We start from the raw sequence: 26,452 nt of genomic DNA on the forward strand, positions 1-26,452 counted from the left end.
GCCCCCCCCCAGGCAGCACCCGGTGGGGTCTGGGCCCCCCCAGCCCTTTTGCTGAGCCCCTGCTGTAGTGTGCGTCGCTCCAGGGACACGGGACACACTCAAAACGGGGAGGTTTTAATGCGAACCTATAAAACACAAACACAAAGGGGGGCACAGCAGCTGGCTGTGCTCGCTCAGGATGCGCCGGGTCCTTCAGTCACTCCTGAGTCTCCATGCTCTCCTCTTCCTCGCCTGCTGCGGGTTCCTCCTGGTTCTCCTCTTCCTCTTCTCCTTCCTTCTTCTCCGGAGGCTTCTCGTAGGCCTTCTCGGAAGGCGTCACTATCACTCCATCCCAGGTGGACATTTCGGAAGCCAAATCTGCAACAAACAGCACTGAGCAGGCAGCTCACGGCCCCCCAGGGCTGTCGGGGTGCCCTCGGGCAGGATGAGCCCTGCTGCAGCTCTGGGTGCCAGCAGAGGGAAGCTCCACACCCCCCAGCATCAGCCTGCAGCCCAGCAGCCCCCCCAGCTGCAGCTTTGCCTCCTGGGTGTTATTAAGCAGTTTTTCAGCACGCAGAACCAGGCCCATTCCCCCAAAAAACCTTTTCAAGCCTACTCACAGCTGGCGTCGCCCTCCTGGCCCAGGATCTTCCTGTAGCCTCCGTGAGAGAGGATGCGGACAAGCGTCTGCGCCGTGTAGCACACCATGTCCTGTGCAGGGCTGGGGTCAGCGCAGGGCTGATTTTAGCCCCCACCCCTGTCCCCACATCACGCCAGGTGCCTCACCTGCTGCTCCAGGGTCATGACGGTGTGCACGCGGAAATTACCACTCTCACAGGGATCTGTGATCCCCACAGAGCCCGGCAGGAAGAGTCCCGCCGCCAGGATCTGGAGGCAGCGCCTGCAGGACAAAGCCCCCGATGGTTTTTAGGCAGCAGGATTTGATTTGGGGGGGACAGGAGGTCGTGCAGGCAGAGCGCAGACTGACCTGTAGGCGATGTTGAGGGCCAGGGGCTGCCTGGTGGGGTTGTTCATCACGGCGTAGTGCCCCTGCGGAGGGAGGGGAAGCGTTAGGATGAGCCGGGCTCCCTGCACGGGAAGGGTGGGCAGCCAAAATCCTGCTGGAGCTGCTCTGAGTCTGAGCTCTGCAGGTGTGGAAGCAACCACAGCTGCAGCACGGCTGGCACAGCTCCAGCTTCTGCCTTTGTGCACTCACCAGCAAGTCCAGGATCCAGGGAGTGAGGGGCTCAAAGCCAGGGAAGCGAATCCTCAGGTCTTTGAGCAGCCGGATTAACACCTTCACCCTGGACAAGACGAAAAGAGCAGAGCTCATAACGCGTCACACATGATCCTGCCATGGGAGCAGGAGCTCTCCTCATTCCCTGTTCCCTGGGAAGAGAATTCCAACCCGGCTGACTCAAGGCCAAACTCACGTGGACTGCGAAGCGTTCTCCTCAAACCAGCGAGCGTGTCTGATGGCAGCCAGGGCGCTCTGCAGCACCTTGATGTCCACTGAAAGAAGCAACAAAAACGCCCGTTTTTTCACCCAAAAGGTGAGCGGGTGCTAGGGGAGCCCCCGGGGAGGGCTGGCACGCGAGGGCAGAGCCAGCAGAGCCCTTACGGTGCAGCTCGGGGTCCAGCTTGCGCAGGTTGGGCGGCACCGTGGTGATGAGGATCTTCACCGTGGCGTCGGCCGAGCTGATCTCGAAGCCGGTCTCGTTGGTCAGCATGGTCAGGACTTGTGGGGGGGGAAATTCAACTCCCTCAGAGGGGCTGCAAGGATTTAGGGACCCCCAGCAATGCCTCAGCCCCAGAACGGGCAGGGTCAGAGCCCCGCGTTGCCCCTACCTTCGCTGGGGTCCTGCGCCCTCAGGCTCTCCACCACTTTGTTTCCCAAGGCCGCCACGGCTTCCACTGGGGAGCAGGAGAGGTTTTTAGAGCAGGGCCGGGCCCTGCCCTCCCCCCGCAGCCCCGGGAGGGATACTCACGCGTGGGTAGGATTTTCAGGATCACCACCAGGTCGGCCACGTTGTGCCCCGTCGTCATGGTCCCCTTCTTGTAGGAGCCAACCTGGCGAACCTCCTCAATTTGCTGTTGAAATAAAGGCAGAATTAGCAAAACCAACGCACGCGCTGCATTTCGGGGACAAAGCACGGACCTTTGAGTGACTGAAAAATTCAGGGTGATCCACCTGGGGCGAGGTTTGGCAGCTGGGACGCCAGCATCCCCCTAAAACACCTCCCAAGGGAACCCCTTGGACTCACCACCTCGAAAGTTCCCGGCGCTACGATGAGGTTGTCAATCACGTTGTTGATTTTGGTCACCAGGGAAAGGATGGAAGCCTGGAAAGGAATGGAAGACGGGAGCTGGAATCGAGCAGTTCCCGGGATGGTCTCGAGGAACGTAGCACAAATGGAAAATAACAATTAAATGCTTATTTGGAAATTGTTGTCCAAAAAATCTCTTGGACATTTCTACTGCAGTGCTTCAAAGAAACTATTACTTTTTAGGCTAGCCACGACCTCTACCAGCTACATTCTCTGAACGAGTCTCTCTCTGCATCCCAGCTAGCACACGAGGTGATTTTCAGCACCTGTTCAGCCGCCGTCGGTGCCAGGTCCTGGTTTCTCTTCAGCAAGGCCTCGCTGAAGGCGCTCTCATCAGCGGCGGGCTTAACCCGCGGGAAAGCCATCTCGCACTGAAACGGGAGCAGACGTCAGACCACAGACATCACAACCAGCCTGCAGCTCAACCTGCTCGCCAGCACAGACACCAACTTTTTATTTCTACTCTCCGGGGTTTGTTTCCTTTGTGACTGCCAATCTCGCCTCTCAGCTCAGCTTTTAGTTGAGCCGTTACACTGTCAGAAGGGCGAACGGAGCTGCCCGCCCTGCCCATGCCCCCTGGCCCTGCTCTGCAGATCCTCAGGACCTGCACAGGAGCCACCAGAACGCCCCACCTGGGCAGGTCCTGCACTGTGCGTCGCTTTTCAGCCAAAGAATGAAGCAGCACAAACAGAGTGGAACTATTTTAAGAACGGCTCCATCATCAAGGGCTTTTATTAGCTCCGTGGCAGCCCCTTACGAATAAGGAATCAGAATCTGCTTTGTTTGCAGACAGCCAGAGCGTTACGGTTGCTGTGACAGCATTCACAGCCCCAGGGCCTGGTAACCAAGAAGGAGTGAATTTGTTTTCCCTGAGTCACGTGTCCGCGAGGACAGATGCTGGGCAGAAGGAATGGATTTCCTCCTGCAGAAGGCGGGAGAGGCGCATTCCTGCGGCTCCCTGCGAGGACCAGCAGCGCAGGGCAGCCCGGAGGACATCTGCCAGGTGAGTGACAGCTGTCAGAGTAACGCACGATGCTGGTGCTACAGGGATTTGGCAGAAGCTGGGGCTTGGGAAGGTGGGGAGCCTCAAGCAGCAGGGAAAAATCTCAATCAAGGTGTTTTTGTGATTGCGATTACTCAACTGCATCCCAGTCATCTCGTGTGACACAAGTACTCCACACAATCCAAACCAACACAGAAAGTATTTCAGCTTAGTTACTGAGCCAACGGCATTTGCAGTGAACTCCTCTACTCCGGGTAAGCTAAAAGAAGTCAAACCATCACACGAAGTCAGCGCACGCAACGTTTTTAAACCGGCATCTTTAAACAAGGAAAAGCCCCGCGGCCGTTGCCTGCAAACAGCTCCGGAGGGCTCGGTTTACTCACGACATAGAAATCAAAGGGGATGTGCGGCACAAAGGGCCGGAACCTAAAGGGGGGAGAGAAAAAAGCACTTTATTCTCCGCAGCAGCGTGCGTCTCCCACCCACCCCAGAGAGATTCAGCCCCGAGCAAGAAAGGCCCTACGTGGACACAGGGAATCTCAACGCGCCCCCACCACCCCCGCTGCGCCTCGCTGCTACCCTGCGCTACGCTGCCAGCCCCCGGCCCTGCCCTGCACCCCAGCAGCACACCACACGGGGCGGCTGCAGCCCCCACCCCCTAGGCCTGCGCTGCTGGAGCCCCCTGGCTAGAGCAGAAGCCAGACTCGCCCACTGCCAGGGCCTCCCCTGGAACCAAAGCGTCCGCCACGGCCTCGGCCTCGGTCGCCCCTGCAGGAGAAAAAGGAGAAAAGTGGGGTCAGGGAGCGGCCCCAAAGCCCCTGGGCACAGTCCCTTGAGCCCCAAAGCCCCCCAGGCCCCAAAACTGCCCAAGCCCGGCCCCCAAACCCCCTGACCTGGTCACCCAGACCCCAAAGACCCCTCTCAGCCCGGCCCCCAAGCCCCCCAAAGCTCCCAGATCCCCGGCCCAGCCCCCGAGCCCCTCAGGCCCGCCCCCCTCAAGCTCCCGCAGGCCTCAAAGCCCCCCGGGCCGGTTCCCCCCGACCCCCAGAGCTCCCCCAGCCCAGCCCCCGAGCTCCAAAGCCCCCTGGGCCTGGCCTCGAAGCCCCCTGGGCCCCCCCCCGACCCAGCCCCGGGGCCCCAAAGCCCCCCCCAGGCCTCAAAGCCCCCCCAGGCCCCAAATCCCCCCGCCCCACCCCCCCGAGCCCCCCCGGCCTGCCCAGCCCGGCCCCAAACCCCCCCCAGCCCCGCCAGAAGCCCCCCCAGCCCCCGTCCCGCCCCCCCAGCCCCGGAGCCCCCCGGTCGGGCCCCGCTCACCTCATGGCTCCTCCGCGCACCACACGCAGCGCCCGCCGCCACCCCGCAGCAAGCCGCCCGCCCGTTGGCTGCCGCCCCCGCCGCCGGAGCTCCGCCGCACCCCGTTGGCTCAGGGGAACGTCGATCTAAGCGGAATCGACCAATCGCAAAAGCGATCCCGGGGGAAGGGGGCGGGAGTATGGGGGAGCCGCGCTGCGCATGCGCCGGCCCCGCAGCGGCCGCTGGAGGGGGCGCAATGCTCAGGAATGGAGCGGGCGGAGGGGGCTGCGCGCATGCGCACACTGTGAGGTGAAGCTATAAGAGCTGCGGGAGGGCCGTGTGCAGCGGCAGCAGAGTGGCGCAGCGGAAGCGTGCTGGGCCCATAACCCAGAGGTCGATGGATCGAAACCATCCTCTGCTAGTTAAATTTTTCCTCCCCTGCCCCGGGTGTTTTTTTTTTTAATTACCGCTTTAATTAAGTGATTTGATTACAGCCTCCGGCGCTCCCTAGTGCCTCTCCCCGGCCACGCTCAGCTGCTGCAGCCTTGACCGGCGCACCCCGGCTGGGTGCAGGGAGCGCCCCGGGAGCCTCCCGTGTGCTGGGGGCCACGCGTGTCCGGGGGGGGGCAGAGCCCACGGGGCCGAACCCACGGAGCCGCGCCCGTCCCGCGGCGGGGCTCTCCGTGACACCCTTTCCACCTCCACGGCAGTGGTGCCCAGCGCAAGGCTGTGATTTTTTTCCCCCGTGGGGGTCGCGGCGACCCCAAAACCCCCCCGGAGCCCTCGGGGGGGGAGAGACCGGAGGCTCCCGGGGCCCCCCCCTGGATCCCTCGGACCCCCACGCGTGGGTGCGCGCGGGCGGCGCTGAGCCCCGAGCCCGGCGCGACGTGGGAGACGGGGAGGGGGGGGCAGGCACCCGGAGGAGAGGGGGGGTCCCACGGAGTCCGTGGGGGGGGGGGGGTTCGGGGCGTTCCGCACCGCCCTGCCCAGCGCTGGAGCCGTCGGGGGCAGCCGTTGGGTGTCCCACGCGTGTCCGCGGCGCGGGTAAAGAGCGCTGCGTGGATCCGCGTGGGATCGGGGGGGGGGGGTCGGGACGGCGAGGAGCCCCCTCGGTGCGGCGGGGCCGGGCAGGAAGGGGTTACCGGCGGCGGCGGCGGCTGGGAGCAGCCCTTTGTCACCGGCCCGGGGAGGGGTGGTGGTGGGGGGGGGGCCAGGAAGGGCTCAGCCCCGCCGCGGGGAGCCGCTGGCGGCGGGCGGCCGAGCGATGCTGGCGGTGCTGGCCGCGCTGTGCGGCGCGGGGCCGGGCGGCCGGGCGGCCGCGTTGACGCTGGCGGTGGTGTTACCGGAGCGCAACGTGAGCTACCCGTGGGCATGGCCACGCGTGGGACCGGCCGTGCGCTTGGCCGCCGCAGCCGTCAACGGGAGAGCCGACCTCCTGGCCGGCCACACGCTGCGCTGGGTGTTCGGGAGCAGCGAGGACCGGCACGGGGTGTGCTCCGAGATGGCCGCCCCCCTGGCCGCCGTCGATCTGCGGCTCGCCCACCACCCCGCAGCCTTCGTGGGGCCCGGCTGCGTGTACACGGCGGCGCCCGTGGCGAGGTTCACCAGCCACTGGCGGCTGCCGCTGGTGACGGCGGGGGCCGAGGCGCACGGCTTCGACGACAAGCGGGAGGAATTCGGGCTCACCACCCGAGCCGGCCCGAGCCACCGCAAGCTGGGCGAGCTGGGGGTGCAGCTCCACCGCCGCTTCAACTGGACCCGCCGCGCCCTGCTGGTTTACTGGGATGAGAAGCTGGACGACCGGCCCTACTTCTTCGCCGCCGAGGGGCTCTACGTCCAGCTGCCCACCCTGCGCAACCTCACCGTCATGGACGTGGTGTTCCGCGACAAGGGCAACTACTCCTTCATCATCCAGGAGATCAAGCAGAAGGGACGCAGTGAGTGCGGGGGTGGCGGGGGCACGGCCGGGTGCGGCTCCCCTCGGGTGGCCAGGACTCCCCACGGGTGTCCGGGGCTCCCCGGGGTTGTGCGCGGCTGGGCACGGCTCCCCTCGGGTGCCCACGGCTCCCCACAGCCAGGCACGGCTCCCTAAGGGCGTTCGTGGCTCTCTACAGGTGTTCCCGGCTCCCCGGGGTCGTGCGCGGCTCACCATGGCCGGGCACGGCTCCCCACGGGTGTCCGCGGCTCTCCACGAGTGTCCGCGGCTCCCCAGGGTCGTGCGCGGCTCCCCAAGGGCGGGCGCGGCTCGGCACTGCCGGGCGCGGCTTCCCTCGGGTGTCCGCAACTCCTCAAGGGCGTTCGCGGCTCCCCACAGGTGTCCGCGGCTCCCCAAGGACGCGCGCGGCTCCCCACGGGTGTCCGCGGCTCCCCTGGACGTGCACAGCTCCCCAGGGTCCGCGGCTCCCCGCGGGTGTCCCCAGCTTTTCCCGTGTGTCCCCAGCTCCCCACAGTTTTCCACGGCTCCCCGTGGGCACCCCCAGCTCCCCGTGGGCGCCCCCACCTCCCCACGGGTGCCCCCACCTCCCCACGGGTGTCCGCGGCTCCCCAGGGGCGCTCCCAGCCCTCCCCTGCTGACCACGGCTTTGCCCGGCTGTGCGCGGAGCCCCCCCCGCGGGGAGCACGGGGCGCGGGGTTTTGCGGGGGGGCGCGGGCGTGCGGGGCTCCCCACGCGTGTGCACAGCCCCACGCACGGCTCGGCACGGCCGGACACGCGTGGGCACGGGGCACGGGGGGGGGCACGCCACACGCCCGCAGCGCCCCAGCCCCGTGCGCTGCCCCCCCCCACCCCGGCGGGGCGCTGGGCACCGGCCAGCCCTGGAGCGCGGCCCGGGCAGGGCCCCCCCCGCTGGCGGCTGCTTTCCGGGGGCGCCGCCTGCCCGGGGCTGGCACGGCCGGGGCACCGGCCCCCCGGTCCCGACGGGCCGGAGCCGTCTGGGCGCCGCCCCCCACGGGAACGGCGGCTCCAGGGGCTGGCAGCGGCGGGCGACGTCTGCCCGACCCCGCTGTCCCCGCTGGGTGCTGTTTGGGGACCCGGCGGTGGCAGCCCGGAGACGCCAGGCAGCACCCCAGGGTGCTGCAGGGGGGAGTGGGGAGGGGGCGCGGGGCAGCGGCACCCACCGGGGTCCCGGCGAATAAATCTCGGCCGTCGAATCTGGGCCGTGCGGAGGAGGAAACAGAGTCAGGAAAACAGGAAACCTCGGGCAGGGCTCGGCGGGGGCACACGGGTGGGCAGCGGGCGTGGGACCCCCGCTCCCCCCAGCGTCCCCGCTCGGTGCCCCCCGAGGGTGCAGCAGCCCCCGGTCCCTGCTGCACGCGGTGCCGGGTGGCACAGCCCAAGGCACGTCCCCTGCTGCGGGATGGGGGACCCTCGGGTCTGATAACGGGATGGGGCTGTAATTAAATCACCCTAATTATCACCGCCAGTCCGGCTGATACAAATCCAGACCCAGGCGCAGAGGGACTCAGGGTGCTGAGCTGAGGTCGCCGCCCCCGTTTGGGGGTTCTCCACCCTGGGTGGGGGGTCCGGTGCCATGAGCGGTCTCGCCCCCGCGCAGTCGTCTACGTGTGCTGCGCCCCCGACACGCTGCGGGAGCTGATGCTGCAAGCCTGGCGCGAGGGGCTCACCCGCGGCGACTACGCCTTCTTCTACATCGACATCTTCGGGGCCAGCCTGCAGGGCAACCACTTCCCCGAGCCCCAGCGGCCCTGGAAGCGGGGGGACCGTGACGACGCCAGCGCCCGGCAAGCCTTCGAGGTGAGCACCCCGGGGTGCTGCGCGCGGGCAGGGACCCCCGCGTGCGTCCTCTTCGCCCCCCCAGTGTGAGTGCCGGCGCTGCCCCAGCCTCGCCTGCCCGCCTGCTCCCTGCTGGCAGCCCCGGAGGAGGAAGGAAGCGAGATTAATTTCCCCAGGTCCCGGCTCCAGCGCTGCCCGGAGCTATTAATAGGCGCAGCACGAAGCCAGCCTGCCCCGGACACTGAGATTTGGGGGACCCCATAACGGAGGGGAGCGGGCAGGGTCCCCGTCCCCACTGCCAACTGCTCGCCCTCGCCCCAGGCTGTCACCATCATCACCTACAAGGAGCCCGAAAACCCCGAGTACCGGCCCTTCCTGGCTCGGCTCAAGGAGGAGGCGCTCACCCACTTCAACTACACCATGAAGGACGGCTTGGTAGGGCACGGGGACAGGTGGGGGGCACGGGGTGGGGCTGCGGGGGCACGGGGTGGAGCTGGGGACGTGGGATGGAGACGGGTACAGGGGGACAGGGGATGGAGGCAGGGACACAGGGATATGGGATGGAGCTGGGGACGTTGGGGGCAATAGGTGGAGACGGGGATGGAGCTGGGGACAAAGGGACATGGAAAGGAGTTGGAGAAAAAAGGGACATGGGATGGAGCCGGGGCTGTCGGGGATGAGGGGGTGCAGGATGGCCTGGGGCTGTTGGGGACCAGGGTCAGAGGATGAGCTGGGGCTGCTGGGGACAAGAGGATGCGGGTCCCCGGCTGTGCCCTGTCCCCAGCCAGCTCCGTGCCCCCAGATGAATTTCATCGCGGCCGCCTTCCACGACGGGGTGATGCTCTACGCCCAGGCCGTCAACGAGACGCTGGAGCGGGGCGGCTCCATCACCAACGCCTCCGCCATCACCCGCCAGATGTGGAACCGCACCTTCTACGGTGGGCGTCCCGTCCCCGTCCCATCCCCGTCCTGTCCCCGTCCTGTCCCTGTCCCCATCCCGGCCCCAGCAGGGCTGGGTGCTGCCCGCCCGCCACGCTCCCAGGCTGGTATTTTGGGATTGGAGCCAGCGGGATGGAGATTTACAGCCCTGGGCACGACGGAGCCACCGTCCCCGCCAGCACTGGCCCCGTGCCCCGTCCCCTGGCTGGGGTCCCTGGCTCGTCCCCGAGCCCCTCGCCCTCCATCCCCAGGCGTCACCGGCTTCCTGAAGATCGACGAGAACGGCGACCGGGAGAGCGACTACTCCCTGTGGGACATGGACCCGGTGCGCGGTGACTTCCAGGTGAGAGCCAGCCCCAGCGCGGGGCCACCTCGGTCCCCAGGGGGCTACCGGGGGTCTTGTCCCACCCGCGTCTCGTCCCCATCCCAGATCGTGGCCAACTACAATGGCACCACCAAGAAGATCCACATGGTGCCGGGGCGCGACATCCACTGGCCGGGGAACAAGGTTCCCCCCGACGTCCCCCCCTGTGGCTTCGACAACAACGACCCCCAGTGCCACAAGGGTGAGCGGCGGGGGGTCACCGGGGGAGACCCCAATCGGGGCAGGGGCCGGGGCGCCCACGACCCCCTCACCGCCCTCCTCTCGCCCCGCAGCCAGCTTGAGCACCCTGGAGGTGCTGTCCCTCGTGGTCAGCCTGATCCTCCTGGCCACCACCATCATCTCCTTCTTCATCTACAGGTGCGGGGAGCGGGCTGGGGAGGGAGGGGGTGGCCCAGGGGGTCGGGGGACCCCCGGGGGTCTCATCCTGCCGTCCCGCTGCAGGAAGCTGCAGCTGGAGAAGGAGCTGGCGGCCGAGCTGTGGCGCGTCCGCTGGGAGGACGTGCAGATGAGCAGCCTGGAGAAGCACCTGCGCAGCGCCGGGAGCAAGCTCACGCTCTCACTGGTGAGCACCCAAAATGTCCCCAGACCCCTCCCCGGGCAGTGGGGACAGGGATGGGGACAGGGACGGGGACGGGGACGAGCTCACCCCGCGTGCTTCCCGCAGAGGGGCTCCAACTACGGCTCGCTGATGACCGCAGAGGGGCAGTTCCAGGTCTATGCCAAGACGGCGTACTACAAGGTATGGGGGCATGGGAGCGGGACTGGGTGCCCCCCACCCCAACGGGTGCCCCCCACCCACCTGGCACCCACCACCTCGCCCGCCCCCAGGGCAACTTGGTGGCCGTGAAGCACCTCAACCGCAAGCGGATCGAGCTGACGCGCAAAGTCTTGTTCGAGCTGAAGCATGTAGGTGGAGCTGGGGAGGGGGGGACAGGGCACGGGGCAGGGTCCCCGGAGCGGGGCAGAGCCCGGCCCCACAGCCCGCTGTCCCCTAGATGCGGGACGTCCAAAACGAGCACCTGACCCGCTTCATCGGCGCCTGCACCGACCCCCCGAACATCTGCATCCTGACCGAGTACTGCCCCCGCGGGAGCCTCCAGGTGCCAGCGGGGTCCCCGCTCCCCGATAGGAGCCCGTCACCCAGCCTCGGGGCTGCACGGGGCCAGCACCCTGCCTTCGGGCTGCATCGCCCCGTGGGGCTGCCCGGGGTGGGGTAGAGCAGCGAGGTGACCCCCCCTGCACCCACCAGGACATCCTGGAGAATGAGAGCATCACGCTGGACTGGATGTTCCGCTACTCCCTCACCAATGACATCATTAAGGTAACGAGCTGCTTCCCACGGGGGTCTCTGTGGGGCGGGGGGACCGGGTCCAAGCGTTCTCCATCCATCCATCTGTCCGTCCAACCATCCGTCCAACCATCCATCCATCCATCCATCCATCCATTTATCCATCCATCCATCCATCCATTTATCCATCCACCCATCCATCCATCCGTCCATCCGTCCATCCAACCATCCATCCATCTGTCCGCCCAACCATCCGTCCAACCATCCGTCCAACCATCCATCCACCCGTCCATCCACCCGTCCATCCACCCGTCCATCCACCCGTCCACCCATCCATCCACCCATCCATCCATCCATCCATCCATCCATCCATCCATCCATCCATCCATCCATCCATCCATCCATCCATCCACTCATCCATCCGTCCATCTGTCCATCCGTCCATTCATCCATCCATCTATCCATCCACCCATCCATCCATCTGTCCGTCCGTCCGTCCATCCATCCATCCACTCATCCATCCATCCATCCATCCGTCTGTCCAACCACCCATCCATCCACCCACTCATCCACCCACCCACCCACCCACCCATCCATCCATCCATCCATGCATCCACCCAACCATTCGTCCGTCTGTCCGTCCACCCACCCACCCAACCACCCATCCATCCATCCATTTATCCAACCACCCATCCATCCATCCATCTGTCCGTCTGTCCACCCATCCACCCATCTGTCCACCCACCCATCTACCCATCCATTTATCCACCCACTCACCCCCCCCCACCCGTCCAGGGCATGCAGTTCCTGCACAACGGCGTCATCGTGTCCCACGGGAACCTCAAGTCCTCCAACTGCGTGGTGGACAGCCGCTTCGTGCTGAAGATCACCGACTACGGGCTGGAGAGCTTCCGCGCGGCCCCTGACGGCGAGGACTCCCACGTGCTCTTCGCCAGTGAGCAGCGGCCCCGTACCCCGCCGTCCCCGTCCCCAAGGTCCCTGCCCGGCCCGACCCCGTGCCTGGTGCCGCAGAGAAGCTGTGGACGGCGCCCGAGCTGCTGCGGATGGAGGCGCCGCCGGCACGGGGCACGCAGAAGGGCGACGTGTACAGCTTCGGCATCATCCTGCAAGAGATCGCCCTGCGCAACGGCGTCTTCTACGTGGAGGGCATGGACCTGAGCCCCAAAGGTGGGAAAAGGACGGGGAGACGGCACCGGGGAGGTGCTGAGGGGTGATTGGACCTGATGTGATGGGTGCTGGGACCTGGGATGGGGTGAAGGGACCTGCTATGAGGTTTTGGACATGCTGTGATGGGTGCTGGGACCTGGGATGGGGTGATGGGACCTGATATGGGATGCTGGCACTTGTTATGGGGTCTTGGATCTGCTATGGGGTGCTTGAACCTGTTACGGGGTGCTTGGACCTGGGATAGGCTGATGAGACCTGTTATGGGGTGATTGGACCTGCTATGGGGTCTTGGACTTGCTATGGGATGCTTGAACCCACTGCTGTGAGGTCTTGGACTTACTGCTATGGGGCCTTGGACCTGCTATGGGGTCTTGGACTTGTGATGGGTGCTTGGACCTGCTGCAATGGGTGCTTAGACTTGTGATGGGTGCTGGGACCTGTTATGGGGTGCTTGGACCTGAGATACGGTGATGAGACCTTGGGTGGGGTGCTTGGACCTGCTATAGGGTCTTGGACCTACTGCAATGGATGCTTGGACCTGCTATGCGGTCTTGCACTTGCTATGGGGTGCTTGAACCTACTGCTATGGGGTCTTAGACCTGCTGCAATGGGTGTTTAGACTTGTAATGGATACTGGGACCTGCTATGGGGTGCTTGGACCTGCTATGGGGTCTTGGACCTACTGCTATGGGGTCTTGGACTTGCTGTGGGGTGCTTGGACCTACTGCAATGGGTGCTTGGACCTGCTATGGGGTCTTGGACCTACTGCTATGGGGTCTTGGACTTGCTATGGAGTGCTTGGACCTGCTGCTATGGGGTCTTGGACTTACTGCTATGGGGTCTTGGACCTGCTATTGGGTCTTAGACTTGCTGTGGGGTGCTTGGACCTACTGCGATGGGTGCTTGGACCTGCCATGGGGTCTTGGACCTGCTATGGGGTCTTGGACTTGCTATGGGGTCTTGGACTTGCTATGGGTCTTGGACTTGCTATGGAGTGCTTGGACCTGCTGCTATGGGGTCTTGGACCTGCTGCCGGGTCCTTGGAGCCACCGCTGGGTGCCGGCCCTGCCGACGGGTGCGCGCCCCGCAGAGATCATCGAGCGGGTGAAGAGCGGCGAGCGGCCCAGCTTCCGCCCCTCGGCCAGCGTGGGGTGCCAGCTGGAGGAGCTGGGGCAGCTGATGCAGCACTGCTGGGCCGAGGACGTCCTGGAGCGCCCTGACTTCAACCAGATCAGGGTCCAGCTCCGCAAATTCAACAGGTGCCCGCGCCTCCTCCCGTCCTGGTCCCCCTCCTGTCCCCAGGGTGGTCCCCGGGTGGTTTTCCCCCCCCCCCAGCCCCACGGGTGCTGACCCCCTGCCCGCAGGGAGAGCAGCAGCAACATCCTGGACAACCTGCTGTCGCGCATGGAGCAGTACGCCAACAACCTGGAGGAGCTGGTGGAGGAGCGCACCCAGGCTTACCTGGAGGAGAAGCGTAAAGCCGAGGCTCTGCTCTACCAGATCCTGCCCCAGTGAGCTCCTGGGGGTGGGGGGGATACAAGGGGAGGTGTCTGGAACCTGCCCCCCAGCATCGAGTGCCCTGGGGCATCACCCCAGGGGTTCCCCCCAGGGGGTTTGCGCTGGGTGCTGTGCGTGGTTGAGGGTGCTTGGAGGGGTTTGGGGTGATCAGAGGACTTGGGGACCCCCAGGGCCCCCCCCGTGGCTTGGGGTGATCAGAGAAACTGGGGATCCCTGGAGACCCCAAGGCCACCCCAAGGCTTGGGGTGATCAGGGGACCTGGGGACCCCTGGAGACCCCAAGGCCACCCCAAGGCTTGGGGTGATCAGAGGACTTGGGGACCCCCAGAGCCCCCCCTGGGGCTTGGGGTGCTCAGAACTGGGGATCCCTGGAGACTCCAAAACCCCACCAAGGTTTGGGGTGATCAGGGGACCTGGGGATCCCTGGAGACCCCAAAGCTCCCCCAAAGCTTGGGGTGATCAGAACTGGGGATCCCTGGAGACCCCAAAGTGCCCCCAAGGCTTGGGGCTGGGGGTGCCCAGAAACACTGAGGACCCCCCCCACATTCCCCTCCCCATGGCTCACCATTTGGGGTGCCCCCAGACCCCCCAAGCCCTTCAGAGCTGCTCAGCAGGCTGGAACCCCTTGGGGACCCCAACACGGCTGAGGGCTGGGGACACCGGAGAGGGGTCCGAGGGCTGCGCCCCCCCTCACCCCAACCCCAAAACGCCCCCAGCTCGGTGGCGGAGCAGCTGAAGCGGGGCGAGACGGTGCAGGCGGAGGCTTTCGACAGCGTCACCATCTACTTCAGCGACATCGTGGGCTTCACGGCGCTGTCGGCCGAGAGCACCCCCATGCAGGTGGTGACGCTGCTCAACGACCTCTACACCTGCTTCGACGCCATCATCGACAACTTCGATGTCTACAAGGTGAGGGCGCGCGCCCCCCGCGCCCCCAATCCTCCCGGGGTGTCCCCCTGGAGCTGGTGGCACCCCCATGGCCACCCCGCAGGTGGAGACCATCGGGGACGCCTACATGGTGGTGTCGGGGCTGCCGGTGCGCAACGGGAAGCTGCACGCCCGCGAGGTGGCCCGCATGGCGCTGGCGCTGCTGGACGCCGTCCGCTCCTTCAAGATCCGCCACCGCCCGCAGCAGCAGCTCAAGCTGCGCATCGGCATCCACACGGGTCAGCCGCACGGGGACGGGGACGGGGACATGGGGACAGGGAACATGTGTGGGGTGGTGGGGACAGGGGTGGGGACAGGGCACCCATGTGGGGCGGTGGGGATGGGGATGGAGATGTGGCGCCCAAGTGCGTCGGTGAGGATGGGGACATGGCACCCATATGGGTTGGTGGGGATGGCGATGGGCATGTGGCACCCATGTGGGTTGTTGGGGACGGGGATGGGGACGTGGCACCCATGTGGGTCAGTGGCATGGGGACAGGGATGGGGACGTGGTACCCGTGTGGGTTGGTGGGGACAGGGACAGGGATGGGGACGTGGCACCCATGTGGGTCAGCAGCACGGGGACGGGGACTGGGCACACGTGGGGTGGTGGGGATGGGGACAGTAGTGGGGACATGGCACCCATGTGGGTCAGTGGGGATGGGGATGTGGCACCCATGTGGGTTGTTGGGGACAGGGATGGGGACACAGCATCCCTGTGGGTTGTTGGGGACAGGGACGGGGATGGGGACATGGCACCCATGTGGTCAGCAGCACAGGGATGGAGACAGGGACAGGACACATGTGTGGGGTGGTGGGGATGGGGACGTGGCACCCATGTGGGTCAGCAGCATGGGGACAGGGATGGGGACACGGCACCCAAATGTGTCGGTGGGGATGGGGATGGGGACAGGGCACCCATGTGGATCGGTGGCACGGGGGACAGGGATGGGGACGTGGCACATGGGTCAGTGGGGACAGGGATGGGGACGGGGACATGGCATCCCTGTGGGTCGGTGGGGATGGGGACGGGGATGGGGACATGGCACCCACATGGGTCAGTGGGGACAGGGATGGGGACGTGGCATCCGCACAGGCCAGCGGCATGGGGATGGGGCACATATGTGGGGTGGTGGGGACGGGGATGGGGATGGGGATGGGGATGGGGACAGGGCACCCATTTGGATCGGTAGCATGGATACAGGGATGGGAACACGGCACCCAAGTGGGTCCATGGGGACAGGGGTGGGGATGGGGACGTGGCATCCCTGTGGGTCAGTAGGGATGGGGACATGGCACATGGGTCGGTGGGGACAGGGATGGGATGGGGACATGGCACCCATGTGGGTCGGCAGCATGGGGACAAGGATGGGGACATGGCACCCATATGGGTTGGTGGGAATGGGGGCAGGGACACGGACAGGGCACACGTGTGGGAAAGTGGGGACAGGGATGGGGACGTGGCACCTATGTGGGTCAGTGGGGTTGGGGACAGGGCACCCACATGGGTTGGTGGGGACATGGATGGGGATGGGGATGTGGCACCCACACGGGTCAGTAGCATGGGGATGGGGACGGGGACGGGGCACCCATGTGGGTCAAAAGGGTGGGATTGGGGACATGGCACCCATGTGGGTCATTGGGCATGGGGACAGGGACGTGGCACCCACCTGCATCAAAAGGGTGGGATTGGGGACAGGGCACCCACAGGGGTCACTGGGGATGAGGGCTCCCTGCCCCCCCCCCCCACCATCAGGGCTGGGGGGCACCCAGTGGGGCACCCACCCCCTACAAGGACCCAAGGGACAGGGGCGGAGGTGACACCAGCACCCGGGGGGCCACCAGGGGTGAGTGTTGGGGGGGGGGCCAGGACAGGGCTGGGGGTCACGGGGGGGCTCACTGGGGGTCCCGCAGGGCCCGTCTGCGCCGGCGTGGTGGGGCTGAAGATGCCCCGGTACTGCCTCTTCGGGGACACCGTGAACACGGCCTCGCGCATGGAGTCCAACGGGGAAGGTGAAGGCTTGGGGGGGGGGCAGGGATTTTTTTTGGGGGGGGTCCAAGCACCCTTGGGTGCTGATGGGGCCGCCCCCACCCACCCAGCCCTGAAGATCCACATCTCGGCCGTGACCAAGGCGGTGCTGGAGGAGTTCGGCTGCTTCGAGCTGGAGCTGCGGGGGGACGTGGAGATGAAGGTGAGCCCCCGACCCCCCCCCCCAAAAAACGGGGACCCCCCCACACACCCAGCGGGGTCCCCCCATGTGCCCCCCCCACTCACCCCCATGCCCTGCAGCCCCCCTGGGGCGATGGGTGCCCCCCTGCACCCCCTGCCCCCAATCCCCCTGGGTGCCCCCCCCCCATCCCACCCACCGTGCCCCCCCCCCAATCTGGGGGTCCCTAAATACCCCCCCCTGACCCCCCCTCCTCTCCCGCAGGGCAAGGGCAAGGTGAGGACGTACTGGCTGCTGGGGGAGCGCGGGAGCAGCACCCGGGGCTGACCCCCCCCCACCGCACCCACAGCCCCCCCACGGGGCTCGGCACCGCTGTCACCGTGTGTGTGTCCCCCCCCCCCCAAAAAAACCCCAGGCTGGGGTCACACGGGGGGGGCCCAACGCTGAGGCTGAACCCCAAAACTCGGCGATGCCCACCGGGGGGGGCATCGGCCGGGATGGGGCACGGAGGTGGCCGGGGGGGGGGGACACGGGGATGGCCCCGTGGACCCAAGGGGGGGGGGGTCGGTGCCCCCCCCCGTCCCCCCCCCGGGCGGCGGGATGGGAGCGCTGGAGCTCGGATTTTTGTAATAAAGCTGGTGTGTGCGCAGCTGCCTGGCTGTCCCCTGCTGGGGGGGACACTGGGTGTTGCCCCCCCCCGTATCACCCTCCATGAGGGGCACTGGGAAGCCCCCCCATGTCCTCCTTCTGGGGGGGGGACACTGGGTGTTGTCCCCCCCCCCCCCCCCATATCACCCTGCCAGGGGGGCACTGGATGTCCCCTGACCCTTGGTGCCCCCCCCCAAGAATTTGGGGAGGGGGCTCGGAATTTTTTTCTGGGGGGGGGGGGGCACCCCGGACAATGAGTTTTGGCGAGGTGGGGGGTCTTGGGGGGTCTGGGCGGGGGGGGGGGATGTGGGGTGCTGACGGCCTGGGGGGGTGTCCACTGGGGGGTGGGGTCCCGAGGAGGGGTTGGGGGTCCCGGGGAGGTCCCGGGGGGGTCCCGGCGGCCCCGGCTGTGCCCGCCCTGGGGGGGTCCCGGGGGGGGGTTTGGGGGTCCTGGGGGGTCCCGGGGGTGTCAGGGGGGGTTGTGGGTCCCGGGGGGGTCCGCAGGGTCTCGGGGGGCCCCGTCCGTGCCCGCCCTGGGTTGGGTTTGGGGGTCCCGGGGGGGTCCCGGGGGGGTCCCGGGGGTCCCGTCCCCGCCCCCCCCCCCCCGCGCTCCCCCCGCGGCGCCCCCCAGCAGTGGGCGTGGCTCCCGCGCGGCCCGGCCCCGCCCCCTGCTCCCCATTGGCCGCCCGTCCGCGCGAGGCCCCGCCCCTTTTCCCCTCCTCCCTGCGCTGTCACTCAAACCCCGCTCTCCGCTTCCATTGGTCCGCACGAGCCCCAAGGGGCGGGCGCTTCCGGCGGCGGCCGCTTCCTCTTCCGGCCGGGCCCTCCCGGCCCTCTCCCGGTGACTTCCGGCCGGCGGCGCTGGGCGGGGGGCGCGGAGCCGCCGCCCTCCCCCCGCTCCCGGACCCCCCCCAGGCCGCGATCGGGCCCTGCCCGGCGGCAGCCGCAACCCCCCCTCCGGTCCCCTCCCCACCTCGTCCCCTCGGGGCTCACCGGGAGCCTCCTCCCCGCGCCCCCCCGGTGCCTCCCGGTGCCCCCCCGGTGCCCCCACAGCCCGCAGGGGGGGGGCCGAGGCCTGGTCGAAGAGCAGCCCCCCGGTGTGTGCGCCCCCCCCCCCCTCACTCCGTGTCCCCCCCCCCCCCCCTCCCGGTTCGTCGCCGCCCCCCCCTCCGGTGCAGGAGCTTGGGGGGGGGCTCCCGGGGGGGGTTTCGCCCTCAGCGCCCCTCCCTCAAAAAAAAAAAAATAACAAAAAACAACAAAAAAAAACACCCCCCGGTGAGGAGGGGCAGGGCGGGGGCACCGCTGGGCTGTGCGCGGGGGGCTGAAGGGGGGGCTGCTGCTGGAGGGTGAGCCCCCCCCCCCCCCACCTCGAGACCCCCCCCCAAAAAAAAAAAACCCGGTAGGGACCCCCCCCCCAGTTAGGGTCCCCCCCCCGGCGGCCATGGAGCTGCAGAAGGGGAAGGGGGGAGCGGCAGGAGGAGGAGGAGGAGGGAAGTTGCTGGTCTCCACTCTTCTGGATGCCAAGGATGAGTTGGAGGAGGTAGGTGGCTGGGGGCGAGGGGGGGCTTGGGGGGGGGGCAGGGGGTGGGCAGCGGGCAGGGGGCACCCCCAGCACCCCCCCCACACCCAGCACCCCCCCCACACACACCGGCCCTGTGTCCTCAGCCCCCCCCTGGGGTTCCCTTCCTGCAGTGTGAAGCTGGGCAGGGGCTGGGGGCTGCCCAGGAGCCCTGCGCCCCCCCTCTGCACCTCTGCTTCACCCCTGGTGCTCGGGGGGAGTCCCGGGACCGACCCCGAGGCCCCACAGGGCCCTTGTCCCCCCCCCCTCAGCAGCTGGGGGTGCGGAGGGGCCGCTTGTGTGCTGGGACGCAGGGGGTGCGAAGCCCTCAAAGCAGCACGGATTGGGGAAAAAATCTGCAGGATTTGGGTTTAAGGACAAAAAACGGGGGGGGTGACGGGAACGGCTCGGTCCCAAAGTGCTCAACGGGCCCCGTGTGCACTTTGGGACCCAGCTGGGGCTGCGCAGAGCCCTCCCAGCAGGGTCTGGGGCTGCCCCCATGGGCGCTGTGGGCAGAACCAGGGGTTTCCAGGGAGTTCTCGGTCCTGCCCCTGCCCTGCATCGAAGCCACGTTTCCAGCAAAAACCTCAGCACCAAAAAACAATTTTGGGCGTCGTTTGATGCTCCTGAGCATGGCAGCGCCGATGGACGCAGCACCACGAGGTTGTTTCTCGGGGTAAAACCCCAACGGATGGGACGTGGAGCACGGGAGGAGCCGCGTGGGGCTGCGTGGCCGAGGGCTCGAAGGAACCGGGCTGCTTGGGGACAGCTCGGGGACATCTTGAGGACATCTTGGGGACACACCATTGGTGGCAGGGGCTGTGGGTTGGGTGCGTCTGTCTGGCAGCCCCCTGTGAGGGCTGCAGCTCGTGGAAACCTCAATCAGCTCTGCTCTCACGCTGCACAGCCGCTGAGCCCTGCCTCATAGCGACTTCTCCGCAGCCCCTTTGATGTGCAGAGTGGTTAATCAGGCCCCCAATCTGCTAATCAGGCCCCCAGTCTGCTAATCAGGCCCCAAATCTGCTAATCAGGCCCCAAATCTGCGTGCTGGGCTGGCATTTTAATCAAGAGATGCCCATGCAGAAATAACCTCCTGGGAACCTGTTTTTTTTTTTTGCAAAAGCCCTGCTAAAACCAACTCTGATCTCTCCAGTGGAGCAGATGTTGCCACGAGCTCCTCCAAAAGTCACATCTGCACTGTCCCTGTCACACTGACACGTGTTGGGGGGGCCTCCACCGCTTCACAACCAGGGCTGCTTGCCTGGAAACATCCACAACTGCTCCTCGTTCTCAGCCAGAACTCTCCAGGGCGTCGAGCAGCCCCGGCAGAAGGTTTCCAGGCTGCCGGGTGTCACTGAGAGGCCTGAGACCCGGGGTTGCTGCTTGGAGGGAGCTCCTAGAAATCAGCCCGGGCCTTGGCCTCGTGTCGAAATGACAGCAGAATTCCCATCGCTGGGTTTTGGGCCCGGCCCTGACGTTGGCTCTCGTGTGTTTCAGAGGCTGGAGAGGTGCGTGGGCATCGTCACGTCGCTGACCAGCGGGCTGTCAGAGAGGGAGGCCAACGACGCCCTCAACGCTCACGTGAGTGTCACCTCCTGAGTGTCACCTCCTGAGTGTCACCTCCTGAGAGGTCCTGCCTGGAGGAACAGCTCGGGGGGTGCTGTGCCCTCACACATTGCCTGGGGGGCAAGCACAGAGAGCAGGCAGGAGATCAGAGCCTGGGGGACGGAGCCTGCTGCCTTCTCCCCGTTCTCATCCTCTCGAGGATTCTCAGAGCTATTGGGGTGAAATTACAAAGCAGGGGCACTCTCACCCCCCGCCTGGCAGCGTATTTGGAGGCCGAGCCGGGTTCAGCTCTCACTGAGCGCGTCCCTGCCAGCCCGGAGCATTGTGCACGTGCTCCTGGTGCTGTTATTTCTCGTGTATTTTTGTCCTCCTGCACCGCTCAGGTCAGCTTTTTCTTGGCCTCTGAACAGCCGGGCTCCAGCCTGCTGGAAAGGGCAGGTTCAGTCCCTCTGGTGAGGGATGGAGCATTTATTTCCAACTCAGCGTGGCCTTAAAATACTTGCCAGCGGGCTGCAGACGTTACCGTATAAGGAGAACTGCCGTGTGACATCTTAACGGGCTCCCAGACTTGTTGGTTGTGTTTTTTCCCCCCCAAGAACACCTTGGGCTCTTGGAATCTGCAGGAAAATGTTGCCTCCCCTTAATGGGGAAAAAGCTGGCGGCTCAGGCTGCACCCAAGGCTTGGAAGCTCGTGAAATGCCCCATGAGGACAGATGGGGGCTGGAAGGAGACCCCCGCGGGTCCCCAGCAGCAGGAGAGGGCTGAGGGCTCCTGCCGGGCTCCTGACCTGCAGGATTTGGGGCGTTTTGTTCAAACGGTGCCACCAGGAGCTCTGTGAGGCTCTCTGTGCCTCAGCCTCACCAGTATGTACCGGTGCTGGGGAGACCTCGTGCACTTCGTGTCCCCTTGTCCCTTTTCTCTGCCGTCCCCCCGACCCGCTCACAGGCAGCGCCTGCTTTTTCTCTCGCAGATCTGCAAAGGCACCTCCCAGCACGAGGAGATCTGCCTGGGCCTCTTCACTCTGGTCTTGACCGAACCGGCTCAGGCGCAGAAGGTAAGGCACGCGCCCGCCGCGAGCTTCTTCCCGAGGGGTTTTTGCTTTCCAGGCAGCCCGGGATGTGCAGAGGTGCTCCTGGGGAAGTTTCTGGTCTCGTGCAGACACCAGCAGGCGCCTGGCTGCGGTCCTCAGCGCTGAGCCCTGTTTATTGTAGCGGGGCAATGACTCTGCTTGGACCATTTCTGGTTTCGTTGCGTCCACGTGGCGCAGGCGCTGCAGCAGCAGCTGCTGGGGGAATGCAGACGCTGCCACCAGGGAAGGGAGCTTGGCTGGCTGCTTTCACAGCCCTAGAATTAATTGTTTCTCGTTGTGGGAGGCGAGCACTGAGTCTTCGAGAAACCATAAACCCTTTCTCGGCTTCTGCCTTGCCTTTGGAGGCCCAGAACAGATTCGTGTGCTGGGGGCTGGGTGCAGATGCCTACAGAAATAATGGCTTAGACTCTCGAGGAGAAGAAACACGACCAATTCCTAGAGAAAACTGCATGTCAGCAGCTGGCTTCTCTTAATTTCACAGACCAGGTTTAATTTTTAAGTAACTTTTTGATGCTGTTCTACGCTGTGATTCTACACCTGCTGTTAGTTACCTCCATGAAGATGGATGCTTTGTGTTTTGAAGGCCTCAGATGCGGGTTGGGCAGCGTTGCTGCTGGGTGGGGGAGCTCGGGGAGGGAGCTGGGATCTCTGCTCTGTTGGAGGAACCAGAGCTAGCTGTAACAGCCCAAAGGAGAACCAAAAGCACCACTGGAAGGGCTGCGCGTGGGAAGAGGTGCCCGGGAGGTCCTCGTTTGGATGGGTTTCAGCGAGCAGGTGTTGAGCAGAGCTGGGGAGGGTTGAAGTGGACTCAAAGCAGGAAGGCAGCGTTTGCAGCGAGCACAGCGGCGTGCTGTGCCGTCAGGGATGTGCTCTGAGCCCTGGCGCTGTGCTGGACCGAAGGTGACTCATGCAATATCCTCTCCTGATTTAATCTCTGCTGCGAGGGCAGAGCTCTCCCTGCTGAAGCCGTGGGTCCAGGTCAGTTCCCGGAACGTGTGGCTGTCTCAGCGCTGCTGGGCGCTGAATTTCCAGCTCTGCTCCCCAGAAATCACAACTCGAAAGCAAAGCACGCTTCTCCTGGCAGTCTTTAGCCCCGGCTGCTCCCAGTGCTGGTGCAGGTCGGGTTCCCTTCTGGCTGTTTCACTCTGCCTCCTTGAAGCCTGCTCGCGCAGCCCCTGCCCTGCTGTCCTTCGGCTCCATCCTGACTCTGCCTCATGCTCCGGACATCAGATGTTGGACTCAGCTCCTTTCTGAGCAGCTGTGGCACGGGAGCCACCAAATGAAATGTTCTTCTCTCCTCCAGGGCCGCAGCTGGTGGGGAGCACCCGGACCCCGATAGCTGAGTGCAGGTAGTGCAGGGTGCGTAGGGCAGGTGCTTCGGGGCAGGGGAAGCCGAGGCACAGGGACTCCAGCGAGCTCCAGCGCTCAGTCTGCATGGCAATCACACTGCGAGGGGCAGAGCAGAGCCTCTCCAGTGGTTTCCCCTCTGCAATTTCCTCTGGCAGGGGGCGAGCTGTCTGGCTCCGCGTGTCCCAGCTGCTGGCAGGCACCCGCACACTGGGGTAATGAGACGTGGCTGCTCCTCCTGTCCTCCTGCTCTTCTCAGATCTGCTCTGGGGAGCGCAGCCCTTTTTTCTCAGGGAGTAATTGGATCTGCTGGGCTCTGATGTCATCTGCTGTTGCCACCTGCCCTGTGTCCAGACGGCAGGGACAGGAAGCCCGGCGGTGATTTTCTGCTGGGCTTCGGGGGTGATTTTCTCCTTGCCTTCGCTCCTGTGCCTACCAAGAGGGGTTAACAGCTAGGGCACCTTGCGGGACTCCTGAGAGAGCTCTGAAATCATCACACCACGGGCAGAGCTGCGTCCATCCTCCAGCAAGGACCTGCTGCAGGTCCTGGGGCATGCAGTGCAGCCAGTTCTGGTTGTCTGTGGCAGCCTCCGCACCTCTGGTCCTGGAGGAGGATTCCCAGCCTCAGGGGGCACCAAATCCCAGCAGGATGCGGTGGAAGTGGTGCTGCCCTGAATCGAGCACAACCCCTGCAGGCTTTGCTCTCCTCCCGAGCCTGTTGGTTTGCCCAGGGAGAAAAAAAAGTCAAGACTGCTGCAGCGAGCTGTGTTTATGTTCAAGGGTACTCGTGTGCTCGTTGCCCTGGCTGTGCGGTGAGTGCTGCAGCCCCAGCACGCCTGCAGAGGCATCTCCTGCCATCTGCTCGGGCATCTTGTGCTCCTTACCAGGTGCCTGGGTGCTGCTGGGGCTCAGCTGGCCCCGTGGCCGTGCCGTTCCCCAGCTGCTCCTGCTGGTGTTTGGAGGTGCAGGCGCCACTGTTTCCTCCCAGGGGGTTGGTTACAGCATCTCCCTTCTCAGGAGGGGGCTGAAGCTGCCCCAGGAACTCGCTGATGGGGTGAAGAAGCAGCGGCCAGCCCTGGCGGTGGGCACGCAGCTCTCCTCCTCCTCCTCTTCTTCCTCCCCCCTCGTTGCCCTGGGGGAGCTGAGCCGTGCTGAGCTCCCCCAGCTGCGAGGAGGGCCGCCTGGCCGCCTCCCAGCACCCGGTGACAGCCCCTGGTGTGTCACTTCGCCCTCCTCCGCCTGCCACCCCTCATTTTAATTAACGCCGGGCTGTGGGATCAGAGGGCACGGAGCCCTCCCCGACAGCTCCCGACATCTCCTCCAGCAGCTGTCTGCCTGCTGGGGGGGGTCTCTCCCCCACTCCGTGCCTGTTTTCTTCCCTCCCCCCCCCAATCCCTCATTTAAAGCAAACATTTATCATTTGCTCCTTCCTGTTAATTAAATGTCCTGCGCGAGCGGCGGCTCCGATCTGCCAGGAGCGGGGAGGAGGCGATGGATCGTCTGCAGCCTCGGCAATAAGCAAGAACTTCAGGTCCCCTCCCCGCCCCCTCGGCAGCCCTGAGGATTTTTCTCCGAGCACCTTCGGGTCCTCGCTGCCATCCTGGTGCCCGAGGCTGTTTATGCAGGGGTCCGGTCGGGGTTGTCTGAGCAAGCAGGGAGGTGACAGGGCTGTGAGGCTGGTGAAAGGGGATTTGTGCTCCTCTGGTTGTGTCAGGAGCGTCCTTTGTGTGGGTTGTGTTGTGGTTTTCTGCCGTGTTTGGCGTTTCGGGGAAGTTGGCAGCGAGCAAGGTGAAGGAAGAGCTGCCAAACCTCCGTGGGTGCCGGGGTGGTGATGCCCTTCTTCTGGGACTGACACCGAAGTGAGTTCCCTGCAGCCTCTCTCCTGGCTGCTCGCTGCAGCCTGCCAGGGTCAGCCCAGCCCATCAGGAGCTAATCTGTGCTCTGAGCTGTGTCAGAGGACCTGGAAGTGGCTTTAAACACAGAATTGGGCACCGAACCTCCTGCACAGCCACCAGAAATCCAAAGGGCAGGTGTGTCACTCGGAAAAGGAGCTCCATGAACGCAGCTCCTGAGTGCCAAGAAAAGCTGCTAAGGTGAGAAGCTTTCACCTCCCTGCTGCTCCTCGGGGTGCAGAAACAAACCTGCCCGTGCGAGATGGGCGAGGAGCGACGGGTGGTCACCCTGAGCCCGCAGAGGAGGAGGATGCAGGCAGGGCAGGGGCCTGACAGCGCTGGCGGTTTCCAAACAACGGAGGAAAAACCTTGAGTCTGGGCAGACCTCGGGGGAATTGGCATCCCGGGCTGGCTGTGTCCCGGGCTGCCTCCTCGCAGGCATTTTCCCTGATGGATGTGCTGCTCCTCCAAAGGAGAGGCCTGATCCTGGCCAGGTAGCAGCCTGTGTGGAGACACCGAGTCTGGCTCTGCTTTGCGGGTACCCGTTTAGCATTTCAAAAGCAACTGGAGGTCCCAAAAAGACTTCACCTCTCGGGTTCTGATTTGTTGTGTTGCTGCTGTAGTTTTGTTTTTATTTCTTTCAGCAGTGCTCTGTGAGAAAGGCAGGGAGAGAGCCTGAGCACGGGGAGCCTCATCAAAGGGATCTTTTGAGGCCTCATTAACTCTCTGAAGGAGGATGCAGGGAGCAGACCCCTGCTCTCTGGAATATCATGACATTTACCGGCGCAAATTAACATTCATTCAGCCCTCCTTAGCAAATTACTTCCTCGGCGCCCTCCACCCCCTGCTGCCCCGATCCGAGGGGAAGGGAGAGCCAGCACCTTTGCTCTCTGGCCAGCATTTTTCCTGGCTGCTGGCCGATAAGGTCCTTCCTCCCCCTATCTGGATGGGGGCTGTTTATTCATTGATCCTTCCCAAGGACCGGTGGCTGTCTCTCCTCTCTGGTATTGGTCTCTCCGGAGCTGTGGCAGAGCCCGGGGAGGGCTGGGATGAGGGGACGGGGGAGGTTGTTGTGAGCCACCCCACGGTGTCTGTGCTGGAGTGTGAAACCTTTGGCCCCCGGGGCTGAACCCAGCGCGTCCAGCTGGCATTTGTAATGCCCCGGGGGATTAATGGCTCGGCCTGGCCTGGCCCTGGGATGCTGATTCAGGTCACCCCACGGAGCCTGCCTGCCTTGATGTTCCTCCTTCCCTGAGATTTAATTTATTTGCTGTTATCTAATCAGGTTTTGATTTAAAAAAAACACCAACGGTATGTTTTCCATCGTGCTCCTTTATCTGTAACCATCTCCTGCCATTCTCTGCTGCAGTGCTACCGGGACTTGGCGCTGGTGAGCCGAGATGGCATGAACATTGTCCTCAACAAGATCAACCAGATCCTCATGGAGAAGTACCTGAAGCTGCAGGACACATGTCGGACCCAGGTGAGGAGAGAGCAGAGCCCCAGAGCCCCCCTCCTGCTGCCAGCCTGGCAGAGGACGAGCAGAGGGCGCTGGAGCTGGGGGGGGCTTGGGGACAAGCTCCTCTGCTCCACGTCGTGGAAGG

The 26,452-nt window shown here is 65.1% G+C and overlaps 3 protein-coding genes and 1 non-coding gene across 6 annotated transcripts in view; 3 read left to right on the forward strand and 1 right to left on the reverse strand.

Moving 5' to 3' along the window:
* Window positions 1–93: 93 nt before the first annotated feature.
* On the reverse strand, window positions 94–4,734 carry ILF2 (interleukin enhancer binding factor 2). 3 transcript variants are annotated; one of them, XM_072027988.1, is made up of 14 exons: window positions 4,624–4,734; window positions 4,035–4,077; window positions 3,693–3,734; window positions 2,573–2,677; window positions 2,244–2,321; window positions 1,968–2,070; window positions 1,828–1,893; window positions 1,601–1,717; window positions 1,413–1,491; window positions 1,196–1,283; window positions 968–1,029; window positions 766–880; window positions 600–690; window positions 94–357 (listed from the first exon to the last, which is right to left on the reverse strand). In XM_072027988.1, the coding sequence occupies exons 1-14, from the start codon at window positions 4,626–4,628 to the stop codon at window positions 197–199; spliced, it is 1,155 nt and encodes a 384-aa protein (XP_071884089.1). In that variant the 5' UTR covers window positions 4,629–4,734; the 3' UTR covers window positions 94–196. The 3 variants fall into 3 exon arrangements, with proteins under 3 accessions (XP_071884089.1, XP_038023856.1, XP_071884090.1); XM_038167928.2 differs by having other exon boundaries at window positions 3,693–3,735; window positions 4,018–4,077; window positions 4,624–4,720; XM_072027989.1 differs by lacking the exons at window positions 3,693–3,734; window positions 4,035–4,077; window positions 4,624–4,734 and adding an exon at window positions 3,449–3,574.
* A 217-nt stretch (window positions 4,735–4,951) lies between these two features.
* Window positions 4,952–5,023, forward strand: TRNAM-CAU (transfer RNA methionine (anticodon CAU)). Its single transcript has one exon. It is a non-coding gene; the product is annotated as a tRNA-Met (tRNA).
* A 779-nt stretch (window positions 5,024–5,802) lies between these two features.
* NPR1 (natriuretic peptide receptor 1) lies at window positions 5,803–17,146 on the forward strand. The gene is made up of 21 exons (XM_038167927.2): window positions 5,803–6,539; window positions 8,157–8,356; window positions 8,657–8,770; window positions 9,138–9,273; window positions 9,526–9,617; window positions 9,705–9,840; window positions 9,932–10,016; window positions 10,101–10,221; window positions 10,324–10,398; window positions 10,488–10,565; window positions 10,655–10,759; window positions 10,909–10,980; window positions 11,743–11,902; window positions 11,980–12,135; window positions 13,226–13,394; window positions 13,500–13,646; window positions 14,369–14,561; window positions 14,644–14,818; window positions 16,494–16,592; window positions 16,680–16,771; window positions 17,012–17,146. Exons 1-21 carry the CDS (start codon window positions 5,867–5,869, stop codon window positions 17,072–17,074), a joined length of 3,141 nt encoding a protein of 1,046 aa, XP_038023855.1. The 5' UTR covers window positions 5,803–5,866; the 3' UTR covers window positions 17,075–17,146.
* Window positions 17,147–18,774: 1,628 nt separating this feature from the next.
* The window catches only part of INTS3 (integrator complex subunit 3), a 36,871-nt gene continuing 29,193 nt past the window's right edge, over window positions 18,775–26,452 (forward strand). Inside the window, exons 1-4 of the mRNA XM_038167933.2 lie at window positions 18,775–18,935; window positions 20,451–20,534; window positions 21,490–21,573; window positions 26,218–26,331. Of these exons, the coding sequence (XP_038023861.1) occupies window positions 18,837–18,935; window positions 20,451–20,534; window positions 21,490–21,573; window positions 26,218–26,331 (381 nt within the window). The 5' untranslated portion in view covers window positions 18,775–18,836. The remainder of the gene's footprint in view (window positions 18,936–20,450; window positions 20,535–21,489; window positions 21,574–26,217; window positions 26,332–26,452) is intronic.

The sequence above is a fragment of the Anas platyrhynchos genome, chromosome 26, assembly GCF_047663525.1.
Source record: "Anas platyrhynchos isolate ZD024472 breed Pekin duck chromosome 26, IASCAAS_PekinDuck_T2T, whole genome shotgun sequence".
In the NCBI taxonomy this organism is placed as follows: Eukaryota; Metazoa; Chordata; class Aves; order Anseriformes; family Anatidae; genus Anas; species Anas platyrhynchos.

Excerpts from the sequence above, each read along its gene's own strand:
- ILF2 (XM_038167928.2), bottom strand. Across the intron at positions 1,284-1,412 it reads GAGAACGCTTCGCAGTCCAC|GGTGAAGGTGTTAATCCGGC; the intron begins GTGAGTTTGGCC and ends CGTCTTGTCCAG. Across the intron at positions 358-599 it reads CCAGGAGGGCGACGCCAGCT|ATTTGGCTTCCGAAATGTCC; the intron begins GTGAGTAGGCTT and ends TGTTTGTTGCAG.
- NPR1 (XM_038167927.2), top strand. The coding sequence starts at position 5,867 with ATGCTGGCGGTGCTGGCCGCGCTGTGCGGCGCGGGGCCGGGCGGCCGG. Across the intron at positions 10,566-10,654 it reads TCTTGTTCGAGCTGAAGCAT|ATGCGGGACGTCCAAAACGA; the intron begins GTAGGTGGAGCT and ends GCTGTCCCCTAG. Across the intron at positions 16,593-16,679 it reads CATGGAGTCCAACGGGGAAG|CCCTGAAGATCCACATCTCG; the intron begins GTGAAGGCTTGG and ends CCACCCACCCAG.